General features: G+C 41.6%; 1 protein-coding gene across 1 annotated transcript in view; it reads left to right on the top strand.

The window, feature by feature from the left end:
- Window positions 1-5,396, top strand: part of LOC115478641 (carbonic anhydrase 1-like) — a 39,075-nt gene extending 33,679 nt beyond the window's left edge. The window contains exons 6-7 of the mRNA XM_030216137.1: window positions 1,068-1,223; window positions 5,228-5,396. Of these exons, the coding sequence (XP_030071997.1) occupies window positions 1,068-1,223; window positions 5,228-5,347 (276 nt within the window). The 3' untranslated portion in view covers window positions 5,348-5,396. The remainder of the gene's footprint in view (window positions 1-1,067; window positions 1,224-5,227) is intronic.
- The last annotated feature ends 11,797 nt before the right edge of the window (window positions 5,397-17,193 follow it).

Genomic DNA, 17,193 nt, shown 5'->3' with positions numbered 1-17,193 from the left:
GTGACCCTAAGACAGTAATTCCCAAGCCTCTCCTGAGGGAACCCCAACCAGTCAGGTTTTCAGGATATCCAGAGTGAATATTCATAAATTGATTTGCATACACTGCCTCCTTGGTATGCAAATCTCTCTCATGCATATTCCAACTCCAGGGATTCCAGTCTAGGTTACACCTCTCTCTCTTTCTAATCCTTGCTACTCACAAGCTGCATTAACTACCTTTGCGTTAATGTTTCCTGTTTCCAAGAGTCCAGCTTCTGGTATTCATGGGTTGTAGCTACCTTTGCAGAACATCACCAGCTGAATATTGACCCAATAGTGCAGACCCAAATGTGCTGATATAGATATTTACAGCATATTCCCCCGAATTCTACATATGGCGCATAAAATTGTGTGTGCAATTTTGGGTGCATGCTCAATTTGTGCGTACAATTTAATTCTGTAATGAACAAATTAGCACTGATAATTGGGTGCTTATTGGCACTAATTGGCAATAATTAGAATTTACGCATACACCTTGGTGGGCACTATTCTATGAAGAAATGTGCGTAAATTCTTGTGGTCGGCTATGAAAAGGGGGCGTGGTCATGGGAGGGGCATGTGCAGGTCATGGGCTTTCCAGGAGTCTGCACATACTGTTACAAAATATGCCAGATCCGTGCCTAATTTAGGTGTAAATCCTCGCACCTAAAGGTTAGGGGCAGATCCTGGAGCTAGGCGCAATCCTCTAATAGGTGCCCAACTCGGAGCACCATTAAAAAATAGCGCTTAGCGCTCATTTTTTTCAGCACCAATTTTTCAGTGCATACATAGAATTTGGTCTACTGTGGAGAAAGGAAAGTCACTTTTATTAATCATAAATGCTGGGTTCCCTGAAAGAGTTTTGTCTTGAGTACAGAATAGGAGAAATTCTTTTGAAACATATCCCTCATTGATAACTAAGTTTGAAATAATTTTCTATTATTATCTAGTAATTCTAAATATTATTGCACTAGTAAGACTGAGAACATGATTATATTTCCCACATTATCAGACATTTATGATATATATTTATATACTTTTCTTTTAAGGGTAAACAAGCTCAATTTACCGATTTTGACCCCTCTACTCTGTTTCCGGCATCCCATGATTACTGGACTTATCATGGCTCCCAAACTCATCCCCCCTGTCATGAATGTGTTGCGTGGATTATCTTCAAGGATCCTGTTCCTGTGAGCTCCCGGCAGGTACCATGCAGTAACTGTTTCAAACCTTCCATGACTTTGCTCTCCTGTCTAGACAAAAATAGGGACTCCTGGGTGCCGATGATCAAAAGTAAACGCGAGCGCTAGAGGCCATTAGCGCCCGCATTTACCAGCGCAAAATGATCAGAGGGGTCTAGCACAGCAAACAGCGAGCACACCAGGCCTTAGTGCTGATAGCATGCAAATGTAGACAAGCTCATTTAATGTGGTTATTTTGTATTCCTCTTCAATGATCAGAAAAGAGCACCCAAAACAAAGGTGCCTGACCGCTGTAAAAAATATAACACCAGGTCCAAGCAGGCGTTAGGGTGTTGGAAGAGAGGATTTCCCATGATTCTCATGCTTCTCTCATGATTCTTTCTGCAAAATCTACCAGTTCCGATTGCTTTTGGAAGCAGAAGGAAGCTCGTGCAAGCCCTTGAGCGCAGGATGTGAAAAACAGCAGACCCGAACGTGAAGCACACATTGGCGTTCTTGTCCTGTATCTAAATTTAAAGTGTCAAAAAATGGCTTAGGTACTCAAACAATGTTTATTTTTATTTAGGTAAGTACTCTTAAGAGGAAAAGGCCTCGAGAAACCCCGTGACAGCTGAAAAAGTCTATAAGGGGTTGGACTTCCTCATCATCGGCCAAAAACCTCTCTATCTTTACATTGGCTAAACAAGAACTCAATAGAAAATCACTATTCATTGAGCTAAATGATTTTCTATTGAGTTCTTGTTTAGCCAATGTAAAGATAGAGAGGTTTTTGACCGTTGATGAGGAAGTCCAACCCCTTATAGACTTTTTCAGCAGTCACGGGGTTTCTAGAGGCCTTTTCCTCTTAAGAGTACTTACCTAAATAAAAATAAACATTGTTTGAGTACCTAAGCCATTTTTGTGACACTCATCTGACCGATCTAGATATCTCACCCCTACATACATTATCTAGTTGAGTTCTAAATTTAAAGTGGCCATGCTTTAAAAAAAAACCGAAGCACACACATTGGCATCTGTTACTTGCATCCAAATATAAGCATCCAGTAATAAAAATGAAAAATGCTTATATTTATTATGCAGAAAACAAACGTCAATGTATACTTCACATTCGGGTTTTACTAGGCGCATGCGCAGAGAAGCTGAGCTTACCACTAAACTCTTCTGTGCATGCGCCAAGCGCACAATCCTCCTGCGCCAAAGCACAATCATTCCACCGAACTCCCTAATACTCAACGCTATGAGCTCACCTATATTTGCATCTCATTAGCTTTGAGCATTAGGGTGTTGTTCTTTTGCGCTGTTCCAGTGGAATTTTTATGATGCTCAGTGGCGTTCCTAGGGTGGCTGACACCCGGGGTGGATCGCCAATGCCCCCCCCCCCCCCCGGGTGCAGTGCAACCCCCCCTTGGCGAAAGGACACCCCCCACGGGTGCATTTTTACCTGCTGGAGGGGTGCTGCGCGCCTGTCAGCTTCGCTCATTCCATGCTCCCTCTGCCCTGGAACAGGAAGTAACCTGTTCCGGGGCAGAGGGAGCACGGAACAAGCGTAGCCGACAGGCGCACGGCATCCCCCCAGCGGCATGCACCCGGGGTGGACCGCCCCCACCCCCCCCCTTGGTACGCCACTGATGACGCTAGTCAGAATAGCACCAGAGTTTTGATCAGCCCTCTGGTGTACTAATGAGCTCTAAATCAGATTAGAATAATCAACATACTGGCTGAAATATAACTCTGTTAAGAATTTATAAAACTTTCCAAATACATTACTATATACTGTGCTGCTTGGTCAAAGTTCAGGTGAAGAAACTAGGTCACACAATGTGACCTTTATCACTAACCAACCTCAAGGCATTTCTCCAAGCATAAACAGACTGTACAGCCCAGTTTTCAAAGAGGGTTGACTGCTGAAATTTGGGAGCCTTAATTCAGTCAGTTTATAGAGACCTAAACATTTAGCTATAAGAACACCTAGCTAAGGGGCCCTTTCACAAAGGCGCCTATGCACATCCAATGTGTGTCAAATCGGCACTACCACCCAGTGACCGCGTGCCCCAGGCGGTAATTCTATTTTTGGCATGCGCCCAAAACATGGGGTAGAAAATATTTTCTATTTTCTATCCTGTGGCGCTTACTCAGCGATAATGGGCAATCGACACGCATTGGATGCTTACCGCCTAATTAGCACATGAGACCTTACCGCTAAGTCAGTGGGTGGCGGTAAGGTCTCAGGCCAAAACTGGACGCGCACTGGTTTTCATTTTGCCACACGTCCATTTTCCGGGCTTTTTTCCAGGCGTGCCGAGGAAATTGACCAGCACATGTCCAAAACACGAGCCTGCACCAGCACAGGCCACTTTTGGGCGTGCCTTAGTAAAAGGGCCCCTATGTTTGGGAACCTAAAACTGAGGCACTTAAATTTAGGAAAGCTATTGACTTAAAGTTCCTAAATGAGATGCCCAGTGCTGGAAACAATTCATTCCCCTGACCACGCCTCACTGCTGGTTCTAGTCTCATTTAAATACTCAGATAAGGCACACCTTTGCTCTTCCAGATTTAGGTGTTGAACTGTTAGAATAAGGAACTTAGATCTGTCATAAATTAATGTAATATATATGACCATCTCTGGGAAAGTGATTAAAGTCTCCACAAACAAATGAGGTTTTAATGGATTTTGTTAGAGCAATTTGTAATACAGTGGTTCAAATCTCATCCTTCTATGTGAAAAAAAAGTTAACACAAGTTCAAACATGCAACATTTACAGAGTGTTTATGGGCCCAAGACATGAAAAATTGGCCAGTCTCAGCATTTTGGATCTGCTACTTTAGTTGCCTTTTTTTCCAATGATGGTCATGTGGAGGGGCATAATCGAACGTCGCCGGTGAAATAGATCACTGGTGATCTATTTTGGCGGCGGCGCAACAGCTGGCCGGAACCGTATTATCGAAAAAGATGGCCAGTTTAGCCCGGCCAAATGCCAGAGTTTGCCGGGTTTGAGATGGTCGGTTTTGTTTTTCAGCGATAATGGAAAAAAATGCCGGCCATCTCAACCCCGGCCAAATCCAAGGCATTTGGTGATGGAAGGAGCCAGCATTTGTAGTGCACTGGTCCCCCTGACATGCCAGGACACCAACCAGGCACCCTAGGGGGCACTTCTAAAAATGTTTTAAAATACACAAATAGCTCCCAGGTGCATAGCTCCCTTACCTTGGGTGCTGAGCCCTCCAAATCCCCCCCAAACCCACTCCCCACAACTCTACACCATTACCATAGCCCTTATGGGTGAAGGGGGGCACCTACATGTGGGTAAAGTGGGTTTTGGGGGGTTTGGAGGGCTCAGCACTTAGCACCACAAGTGTAACAGGTAGGGGGGGGGGGATGGACCTGGGTCTGCCTGCCTGAAGTGCACTGCACTCATTAAAAACTGCTCCAGGGACCTGCATACTGCTGTCAGGGAGCTGGGTATGACATTTGAGGCTGTCATACAGGCTGGTAAAAAAAGTTTTTATTTTTATTTTGTTAGTGTGGGAGGGGGTTGGTGACCACTACGGGGGGACTACGGGGGGGAGGGGGACTACGGGGAGGTCATCCCCCATTCCCTCCGGTAGTCATCTGGTCAGTTGGGGCACCTTTTTGAGGCTTGGTCGTGAAAATAAAAGGACCAAGTAAACCCAGCGAAATACTGTTTAACGCAGCTTTCTTTTTCCCATTATCCGCGAAAGCCAGCCATCTGGTAGCCACGCCCATGCCTGCCCATGTCCTGCCTTCACTATGCCGCTGACACGCCCCCTTGAACTTTCGCCAATGCTGCGACGGGAAAGCGGCGATGGTGTCAAAAAAGCCACTTTCGATTATACCGAATTTGCCGCTTTTGAGAGATCGCTGGCCATCTCCCGATTTATGTCAGAAGATCGCCGGCAATCACTTTCGAAAATAAGCCTGATATTGTTACTGTTAGTAGTGGCACAATGTAAGCAATTGTTTTTCTCTCTTTTTTTTTTTCTTTTAGCTGGCTAAATTCCGTAGTCTCCGGGCTTCTGGTGCAAGACAAAAGGCTCATCCAATCCTGAGTAATAATCGCCCAACCCAGCCTTTAAAAGGCAGAAAAGTGAAGGCTTCATTCCATTAACATGAAAAAATGGAGAATGGAAAGACATGCCTGAATCCACAACAATAAAGAAAAAGTTAATGCAATCAAGCATACATTCATAAAAGAAGATATTTGTCCTTTTGCAAGATTGCTTAAAATAGTATTCAGGGATATACATTTGTCTGATGTTGTTTCATTAAGGGGATCTTTTACAAAGGTGCAGGTAATGTTTTTAGTGTGCGCTAAATGCTAGAAATGCCTATAGGAATTTCTGTCAGTGAACTATCCTACTAGCTCCAGTGTTCTATATAAGTGAAGATTATAGCTAAATATCATACATAGAAAACACTTATATATCATATAACTTCAATTTTGCATCTTGAAGACCTTAGTCAAACGGAGTTCAAGCGACTATTTTCCTATCGTCACCGGTCCTCTTTTAGTTATAAATAATTTGTTATATGAGTGTCTTATATTTTTTAGTGATTTTAATAGGGTAACTGCTGTCCCAAACTTTGCTAGGTAATACTAGCTTTCACTTAGCTTTAATGTATCCACTCCAGGGGGTTTACTCTGTCCGACATGACATCATGTTTCGCCGTTCGGCTGTGTCAAGGATTCCTCCCCAAAGAGATAGGTCCATCATCTGTGGCAGCACAGACTGAGTAATCAAGATGCATAATTGAAGTTATGTGATATATAGGAATTGTTGAGAATTGGGGGGTCCCGAGCCCCCCAAGAAGGCTGGAGTGACCTTAAATCTGACTCCATCTCTAAATAGCACTAGTACTGGGGTACTCAAGGAGTTATTGCCTCTAAGGGAGACGTTAGGTCTAAGGAAAAGATACCAGCCTTATGACAAACTGGATTTAGATTACAAGTTATACAATGCATTTATACTTACAGCCTTTGATCATTAAGTGAAGCCCACAAATCATCATTTGGAATGAGGAGTTTATTTGCCAAGGTATAAGTCAAATCAGTGATTGACAACAGGCATGTACAATCAATTAATTATAGGAATATAATAAGCTGCAAACAGGTGTTAATTATTTGCTAATGTTTTATAATTTCTTTCACCAATTAGAGGTTTTACAAGGGAAAGCAATTAGGTAATTTGTCAATTCTGCTGGACACATTGGTTTCCCTTGGAGAGAGAGTGCCAACCCTTTTCTCTCTAACTTAAACCAGGAACTACCCTGAATTTTATAGGCGCCCTCAGGATATGGATAATATGACAGTAGATATACCTGATTGGATCTATGCTAATGTCATGGTTGTCACTGATTGGCTCATGCTAATAAGTAGCTTCTATCTTGCTACGCCTTTCCTTTCTCACACCAGCTGACCACAATCCTGCTCACAGGAAGTCTCCCTCCTCTCTGGAACAGCTAGTTCCCTATTTTCTTTGCACCTGCTATGACTCACTTATTTCTCAACTTGTTTTTCTAACTTACATTAGAGAAAATTCCACTTTGTAACAGATACGGGCTTCCATTTTGTGTTGAAATCCTCCATTTTGTTTCCATATCTATTGACTTAACTTTTAGGCCTCAATCTGGGCTACAAACTAGGCCATACTTTTCCAGGAAGCTCCCAGTTGTGTCAGCCATCAGATTTCTGACTCAGCCAAGGTCTGTAATGGCCTGAGCTCTATGACTGGGCCCTCCACCATTCCAGTGGAGGGGTCTCTGGCTGTACCATAATTATACATTCCCCACTTGTCACCCCCTCTGGGGAGGGGTGACACAAAGCTCGTCAAGCTTGTCATCATCCAAGGTGGCAAGCTATCAAACGAGAGGGGGAGTTTTGGTCTTACAAATTGCTAGAAGGTATGGTGCAAGACAGGAAACTTCATTCTCAGGTTATATATTATTTGGGCATATGGAATTCCCTTTATATTACCTAATCCCTTGGGCCTTAATCCTGATGTCATCTCTCTTGAGACTTACTCAAACCTGTAGTGAGAAAGGTTTTATGAATGGGACAAATTCATGAGTTCATCTACAAAATCTCATGAAGTATCGGTATGTGGGTAATAGCAATTTCAGGTGGATCGTACTAATAAACACTTTCAGGTCTTTCTATGGCTTCTATTGTATCTGTTGCATAGTGCATGGGGAGATAATCTAATGTATCTATCTCAGTGGTCTTGGGAAGGAATAGTGGTTTTGAGTAAGCATTGTTATGGGCTCAACAAATATATGGTTAGTACTCTGATTGCAGGCTGTTTTAGGTTGTATGTATTCAGAATCCTTAAACAGGTCGGAATTCCTGGACCTTACCATTACTCATCATTAGCATCCAATAATGAGCACTAAAAAGTGGATAGCAAGTATGAGGTTGCCTCATACAGCAAAAATGGTCAATCCTAGGAAAATGTATATTAACAAAGGTCATGCATGGATCTTGACATATGCATAATGACCTGGAAGTATGGGAAGCATTTCATATATCCTTTACCCCACTTGGAGCTTAGTCAAACCTACAGAAAGATATGCAGCTTAAGTAAGCCTATACCAGAGTTAAACAATTGCATAACTGGTTGATACTAACAGAGTTTACACCTACATTATGATATCATAGCCAGTATTAGGGTTTGATGTTACCCTTGTATCTGAGCAATATCAACTTCAATTTAAATTACATAAACAGAAATAACGGGGAAACTCTTAGAAAAACATTTAGAACAATAAAGGAAATAATAGGAAAATAAAAATAAAACCTTTTCAATATATAGACAGGATTACTGCTAAACTGAAAATAAAACAAAATATGAGTCTATAATGTCCATAAACAGCAACTGTAAATCTCAAGTGAAGTATCAGTTCTTAATCCTCTTTCATCGATCATGGTTGAGGCGGTGGAAGCGCAGAAAAATCTGGACGGAGATCTGGAAGATCTAACAGGGCTGGATTTTCACAGCAACTTGGGCAAGGAATCAGTAGAAGTGACAGTCTTAATACTAGGAATTGGGATTTGCAGAATGTATCCCCACTTCTGGCTTGCATAGTGTGCAAGACAGATTGGTAATTACTACGAAGAGATGATCAAATAACAATAGTTAAGTATATGGAACAAAGAAAAGGGTACCAAAAAAACAATAAAAATTAAAATTTAGAGACGATGTTGATTGTTCAAGTTATTGAGGTATGGAGGGTCAGGAATATGGTGCACAAAAATAGTCAAAAGGCACGGGCAATGCATTGAAATCTATCGCCAATAGGTATGGAATCTTCACCTGCGATGACTAACATTCACCAAGGGTTGGGCCCTCAGCTGCAGGAGGCCAGCAGGACTTACGAGTTAGATGATTCAGAAAGAAGGGTAGCGTAGGAAACAGTCATAGTCAAAGCAGAAGACTAATGTGCAGAAATTTAAAACTCATAACTAGTCCAGGTGATGGAAGTATCTTCTGGAATCACGGTCGCTGTCTGTTGTAACAGAGAGCTCATACGTAAAGTGCCATGTAGGTTCTGGAAAAGATGAGCCTGCAAAAATATTTAATACAATAGAATATTTAAGAGCATAACCAAGAAGGTCTAAATTAATGACATCATTTGGACAAAATAAAATTCTCATTGGAGGAGGTGGCGCTTTTTTTGATTGTTATTAATATATATATCTCCATATATGTAAGAGTAAGATTGAACCTGCATATTAATAGGTTTAGAAATATTATTGTTGTAGTTATAGTATGTTACCGAAGTAGTGCCTATGTTATCACTTTGATTCAAACAAATCAGACTATACCAGCTTTCAATTAGACTCATTCGATTCTATAATTTAATAGGATACCTTCTGGAATGGATGGTACCATGGTACGTTAACCCTGGTGTCACCCTATGGGATAGGATGAAGAGGGGAATGTTAATATGTGTTGTAGCTTGAGGCCTATCCACTGGAATGGTGGTGGGCCAAGTTACTGGGCTTTGGCCAGCTGAGCAGCCCTGACTAGGCCTGAAAGCCCACCAATGGCCTTATAGATGGGAACCTGCAAAAGCAGGCCTGCATGATGGGTCTTAACAAAATCTGATAGAACTGTTAAATTGAACATAACACCTAAGATGTAGAAATAATGGACAAAAATGGATGAAGTTTGGTTTTTAAAATGAAGTCTGTGAGATTGGCACTCAGATCATAAGATGATATGAAAGATGATATGAAACTGAAATGCTAGTATTGAGATATTTTTGTATCAAGAGGGAGAAAAACAAGTGTTGACAAAAGCGGAAATGTCATAATCAGGTGCAGATATTTTTGTAATAAGAAAAAACATGTTGTTGACAATAACGGAAATCTTGCAATAGCTAAAACGGAAAGAAGAGGGTACAGATGGACATCTGCCGGAAAGGAAAGTATGAATCAGAGGTTGGGCAATATTAAGGGAAAAAAACCAGGGGTCTTGCCATTGACTTGCATGCAGACCTGTGCCTATAAAAGAGAAGAGATTTTGGCAGATCGTTGGAACTTTCCCCAACACATCCTCAGAGCCAGAACTCTGTGCAGTTGAACCTAGGATCTGTCTGATGAATGTACCAAATTGAAGATTTGATTTTGGTAAGAATAAACACTTTATTTCTGGCAACTATCTCTGTCTTTATTTCTAATTCATTCTTTACCTGTCATTTGTTCTGCAAGGTAATCCACACACAAATAACACTCAGTCTCTGAACCAATTTGGGTTGGCTTTTAATAGAATATATGTGGGAACATAAATGGCCAAAGATCTCCTTAGACCCTATTAGACAGAAAGCTGTGGTCATGGGAATAAGGTGTGAACTCCGCCTTCTGATGCCTCCCCAGAACAGACCCCCATGGGACTGGGTAACCCTGGAGGTCAGGGAAACAATTCAAACCCTTTTGGATGAACTAACGCTCTTTACCCCTCCGTGTAGAGGGGTCAAGAAGGGGTCTAAAAGGGGGGGCATTAAAACAGAATATATGGGCATCTCTAGCATTTAGCACATGGTAAAAAAGCTAGCTCGCCTTTGTAAAAGGATTCCATAGTTTTTAATCCCAAGTGACAGGGAAAAACCTGAAATTAGGGTCTGTACATTTCAACATGAGCCAGACTCAAACCACTGACCCTGGAATCAAAAGGAACTGGTTTTCCAGGCGGAGCTATTCTGCCTCTTTGGAATCTAGCTCTAGGCAGCCCATTCCTAGTATTTGTATTTCTGGTAATTAGTTCCTGTTTCCTGACTGGCCCAACAGGGAACAGCCCATAGCAGGCTTAGGTATTTCTGTTCTGCCTCTGAGCTTGTTCCCTGTTGGTTCGTTTTTCTTGTTTTGTCCTGCATTTGATTCCTGTTCCTTTTCCTTGCTTCCTGATGCCTTCGGTTTCCAGCTTCTTGTCAAGCTCTTTGCTATCAGTAATCCTTGTTTGCACTTCTGAGAGGTAGAGTGACATTAAAACTTAACTTGGTCAATCTTAGTGCTCATTTTGTTCTTCTGTAGTATTCATGCCTATAACTGGAATGACAATAATAACAAGCCCAGCTCCTATCAGTATTTCTTCTACTACTGGATCCATCATGCTTCAACCACTAGGCTAATCTCTTTTAAGCCTGGCACAAATAAGGGTGAGCATGTATTCGTCATCAATCCACTGTAATTATTTTACATTTTAATTTGCATTTGCATTTTCTTCCCACATATAGAAATCAAACAAAATAAAACATGGAAAAGAAAATAAGATGATACCTTTTTTATTGGACATAACTTAATACATTTCTTGATTAGCTTTCGAAGGTTGCCCTTCGTCAGATCGGAAAGGGCAACCTTCGAAAGCTAATCAAGAAATGTATTAAGTTATGTCCAATAAAAAAGGTATCATCTTATTTTCTTTTCCATGTTTTATTTTGTTTGGTTTCGATTGATAACCTTAAGAGTGGACGAACACGGCTACCACACTCCTCTACTTCCCACATATAAAATGGATCAATTACTTAGCTTAGCTTCTTCTTATCTTGGGTCATGGATTTGATATACCACCTTTCTGTGGTACAACCAAAGCAGTTTACATGTTAAAGTCCCTGTGCTAGCAGAACTGCCAAGTTACCCATTCCAGGAGGGAGACTTTTTGGCCAGTCCTGATTTTAAACGTACATCCCAAAGGAGTATGGTAGTAGCTGTAGTCCATGATTCTATCCATTGAAATCAGTGCTGCAGGTCCCACAATGCACCAGGATAATCCAGGACTGGCCAAAAAGTCTCCCTCCTGGATTGGGTATCTTGTCAGCTGTGTACCCTAGGTAGGGACTCTGTGACAGAATGGACCAGCCAAAGTAGAGGCACTGATAGACTGACTCAGAGGCATATTTTCAAAGCACTTTGGGAGGCTAAGTTCCATAGGTTTCTATGGAACTTTGGGAGGCTAAGTGCTTTGAAAATGAGCCCCTCAGTCACCTAAATAAAATAAAACAAATAAATAATAATAATAATAAGCCAAAGAGGCACTGTCAGTCACCTAAAAAAGCCAATAGAAATATTTAGCTAAATGTGGGTGCTCACAGAAGTTTAAACAGAGCTGTCAAATTACCCAGTTCCAATAGGGAGAGTTTTTCGCCAGTTCTGGTTTTTATCTTACATCCCAAAGCAGTGTGGGATTTGTAACTCCTGATTCAACCCATTGAGGGGCCCTTCTACTAAGCCTTGTAGGCACCTACGCGCACCCACCACGCACTCATTTGGAGTTACCACCCAGCTACCGTGTGGCTCTTGGGGTAATTTCATTTTTGGCGTGCATCTGCTACGCACGTCCAAAAACTAATTTTTATTTTCTGACACGCATCAGCTACTTGCGTCAAGTGGCATTCGACGCATGTAAGTCATTACCACCTGGTTTAACATGTGAGACCTTACCGCTAAGTCAATGGCTGGCAGTAAGGTCTCAGACCCAAAGTGGACGAGCACCAATTTTTATTTTGCCGTACGTCCATTTTCATCAAAAATTTAAAAAAAGCCTTTTTTACAGGAGTGCTGAAAAATAGATCTGTGCGTGCCCAAAACATACGCCGGCCAATTTTCAGTGCACCTTAATAAAAGGACCCCTGAAATTAATGCTGCAGGTCTTATAATGCATGAGGATATTGTGAAAAATCAAGTACTGCCTCCAGTCTCCCTGCTCTAGAGACTTACTCCAAAGATTTATCTTGTATGATGTAAGAATAGATCAAACATGAGCAGGAGGCAATTAGAACAGTAAAAATATTCGAACAACAATACAAAGTATGGCATGGTATACTACTTGCAATGACAATACAATTATGTACTAGAACATTATAATTGGTAGTGAAGGGTAAGGCAAAGTTGTAACATACAGATGAGTAAGAAAGTAGGAAGAATTAGAGAGATGGTTAAATATTATCTCAGCTAGGGTAGGAGTGGATAAACATGTCCCGCTGCAGTATGTGCAGCCTGAGTCAATCCTTGTGTGTGTGAGTGAGACTAACAAATTAGTTACTTTTTCCATTGAAGAGCCAAGCTTTCACCTACTTCCTGAAGTAGAAGTAGTCTTGTGTTAAGCGGAGCCTTTCAGGCAATGCATTCCAGAGTGTGGGGGCTACTCCGTAGAAGGCTCGCTTTCGGGTATCACATCGTGTAATGTCTTTTGGAGAGGGTGTAGTTAGTGAAAGTCCTTGGGAGGACCTTAGTGTCCTTGGCAGTGTGTGGAGGATCATCCTATTCTTCAGATACTCAGGGCCATTTCCTTTCAGGGCCTTGAAGATCAGACATAGAGTTTTAAATTTAGCCCTGTATTGTACTGGTAGCCAATGAAGTTTTTGCAAAAATGGTGTGATGTGGTCACATCGCTTACAACCTTCTATGAGTCTTGCTGCTGCATTCTGAATCAACTGGAGCTGGTGCAGGCCCTTTGTAGTCAGACCATTGTATAGTGCATTGCAGTAATCCAGTCTTGATGTTACCATGGCATGCACAATTGGGATAAGATTTACCTTCTCGATGTAAGGAGAGAGGCAGCGTAGCTGTCACAAATAGTAGAAGCAGCTCTTGAAGGTTGCTTGGATTTGGGGAATCAGAGTAAGTGTTGAATCTAACTGTATTCCAAGGTTCCTGACTTGTGATGTGAGGGGGAGTTCATACTTCCCAAAAGAGATTTTGATGTCAGGTATGTGTCCACTTGTGTTAGGGACCCAGAGAAGCTCGATTTTACTTGGGCTCAGGCAAAGTTTGTTGTGTTTAGCCCATTCTTGAATTGATGTTAAACAAGTGATCAGTTTATTCAAGGCTGTAGGTAAGTCAGGTTCAATGGGTATGAATAGCTGCACATCATCCGCATAGATGTAGAACTGAGTGCCCATTGACCGAATCATCTCAGCTAGTGGCTTGAGGTAGATATTGGACAGAATAGGTGACAATATCGATCCTTGTAGTACCCCGCAGGTCAGTGTCCATGGTGGTAATGAGTTGCTGCCAGTCATTATGGATTGTTGCCTGTCTGATCTAAACCAGGCAAGTACTGAACCAGGCAAATACACATTTTAATCTTAAATGTGTGTGTGTGTGTATATTTATCAACCTAATGGCCTAGTTGCATCACATTTTAGACAACCAGATGAAGGAATCTGTCAAATTCACTACCCTCAGAAGAGGGAATTCTGTCTGATAGATAGTTACACCTGCTATTTAGCATGCACAGCGCTCCTGATTTAAATACTAACCTACTCTCAGTGGTGTGCTGGAGCAGGCTCTCACAGGCTCGCAAGAGCCGGTTGTTAAGTTTTTAAGAATTTTGGGAGCCGATTGTTAAAGTAGGGCCCTCCATGGCTACTTTAACAACTGGCTCCCAAAATGTGGGCTTGGGCCCCCTGCTGAATTATCTTTTACTTTGCTGGTGGGGATGCCGAGCCCTGCCAGCCATGTAAATAGACTACTGCTGCTCCCCGTTCCTTGTTTCCAGCTCTGGGCAGCAGGCTGGGACTTCTCGAGCATGTGAGAGAAGTTCCAGCATGCTGCTCAGAGCAAAACATTGGGAGTGGTGGCAGTCCATTTATTGGCTGCCAGCAAAGGTATGCCTAGCGTGCCTACACGAAGGGAGGGAGGAGAGAGAGGCAAGTGTTGCTCCCCCACCCCACCCCACCCCCGGCCACCCCTGGACCTTCCAACTGCAGAACTGGCTACGTCCGGAGAAAGAGCCTGTTGTTAAAAATTTACCATCACACCCCTGCCTACTCCCAAACCCTCCTTAGGAAGGCCTCCACTCAGGTTGGATAAACTTATGCATATATCTACTGCATATACATATATTTTTGTGTCTATATGCTAGGCAATTTTTTAAAAAGTCATTTTGCATGTAAAACACTGTTGCACCCACAGATTTTCCTTTTTAAATTACTCCAAAGCTTTCCCTATGGCCCATCCCACCTCCTCTGACATCACTTCCTGTTTCTGAAACGTGACTGTGTTAATTTCACAATAGCTTTCACAGTTCTATTTTTGATACAAATGTAAACGTTCACGACTTTCTTAGATGCAAAAAGGTCGATCGTGATGATTCTTCCTGTTGACTTGTCCTATCTGAATCTGCTGGGTTTTTTTTTTAGAAAACAAACATCAAACCAGAAACCCCAAATATTTGAGATAAAAAAAAGGTCAGTTCATATGCCAGTGCTGTGAAAGTAACTCTAGCGTGGAATGGGGGAGGGGGAGAGCGGGTTGGTTGAATGGCATGTGGAAGACTAGCACTGCCATTTATCCACAGTAGCCAGCCTCACAGTGCTAATCTAACTGGTTAGTACTGGGTAATGTTAGCCTGATTGATTGCCAATGATTTTAACTTATACCAGTCATTCTCTTTGTGTAAAGCATATACTGCCACAGCTCAATAATGTGTGCTACCTTGATAACATGCGTAACACCAATATCATGTGATATTTTACCACAGATCCCATCTTATGCACTAGGATCTACTTATCATTGAGACATGTTAATGGTGTTAGCCTGTGGTAATGTAGTAGTGCATGTTACTAACTCTAGCTGTTCCTCAGACCTTCCATTTCTTCACCCATTATTGACTGCCAGGGAACATCCAACCCAGAAGACTCTGCTCATGCCTTATGAATTACATCACAAAAACCAATCTTAACTATAGAGTAGTACTAGCAAACAATTGGAAAAGAGATGACTGAGAGGAGCTATGATTGAGGTCTACAAAATCCTAAGTGGTGTAGAATGAGTAGAAGTGAATCGTTTTTTTTACTCTTTCAAAAAGTAGAAAGACTAGGGGACACTCATTGAAATCACATGGAAATACTTTTAAAACAAATAGGAGGAAATATCTTTTCACTAATTGAATAGGTAAGCTCTGGAACTCTTTGCCAGAGGACGTAGTAACAGTGGTTAGCGTATCTGGCTTTAAAAAAGGTTTGGACAAGTTCCAGGAGGAAAAGTCTGTAGTCTGCTATTGAGACAGACATGGGGGAAGCCAACCCTTGTCCTGGGATTGGTAGCATGGAATGGTGCTACTATTCAGGTTTCTGCAGGTACTTGTGACCTGGATTGGCCACTGTTGGAAACAAGATAGTGGGCTGGATGGACCATTGGTCTGACCCAGTACAGTTATTCTTATGTATTTATGACATGTATATCCCATATCATCTCAAATAGGATTCAAGTTCAATGTGGCTCACAATATAACAAATATAGAACTGACAAGGCATTGTGATTACATAGAACAAAGTAGATATATATACAAATACAAAATTTCTAATAACAGCATAACATGAAGTTCAGATCATATAACATGTTTGTAATACATAGGATAGAATGTGAATACGGACAAAGTTGTTGTTATTGCAGGTTTAGTTAGAGGGTTAATTATTTCTATTTTTAGAGGTCAGTCTTATCAAGTGAGTTTTCAATAGTTTATGAAATTTAAGATAAAAATTCATGAAATTTGGCATTATGGTTATGGCACAATTCATTTATTTATATTTTGCCTTTCCCAAAGCAGAGTACAAATTCACATACACAATCTACAGCGTATATAACTATCATACTAAAACAAAAATATACAAAATTTAAAATTACTCCCCCCCCCCCAATATTGTAGACTTAAATACAACATTTAGAATAAAAACCAAAAATCATTATATACAAACAACAGAACCCCAGAAAACATTCTATGCTGTCATATTAAGGCTAGCCCTCCTTATCAGACCATGTGAACCCCATATGCCAGGCAAAAGAAATGAAAATAAGAAGTGTCAGATTGCTTTCTAATCTCAACCAGCAATTCTATAAAGGAGCAGCTATGTGGAGCCCATTCTATAAGGGCAGTAGACAACTATATGTACTTTCCTTTATAGAATAAGAACACAACCAGGTGTATATACACATATTTGTGTAGCTTTAAGCACCAATGCTAGCCATAGAACTGGTGTAAATGCTCCTGCCTAGATTTGGGAGCTATGTGCCTAACTTAGGCCCCAATGCTCAAAAGTAAACACGGGCGCTACAGGACATTAGCACTGTACTAGCGACCGCATTTACCTGCACAGAATGTTCTGAGGGGTCTATCGCAGCATGAGATCGCCAGGCCTTAGCGCAGAAAGCATGCAAATGTAGTCAAGCTCATGTAAATGAGGTAATTTTGTATTCCTCCCCAGTGCACCCGAACCAAAACTGTCTTACCGCTGTAAAAAATAATACCAGATCAGAGCAGGCGTTAGGATGTTGAAAGAGAGGATTTCCCCTGATTCTCAGGCTCCTCTCATGATTCTTTCTGCAAAATCTGCTGGTTTGATTGCTTTTGGAAGCAAAAGAAAGCCCGTGCAAGCCCTTAAGTGCTGGTTATGAGAACCAGCAGACCCCCACACATTGGCGTTTCTTTCTTGCTTCTAAATTTAAAGTGTCATGCT

This window comes from Microcaecilia unicolor, chromosome 1 (assembly GCF_901765095.1).
Source record: "Microcaecilia unicolor chromosome 1, aMicUni1.1, whole genome shotgun sequence".
NCBI lineage: Eukaryota > Metazoa > Chordata > Amphibia > Gymnophiona > Siphonopidae > Microcaecilia > Microcaecilia unicolor.
The sequence above is the reverse complement of the archived record's forward strand: the minus strand, read 5'-3'. Positions and strand labels throughout refer to the sequence as shown.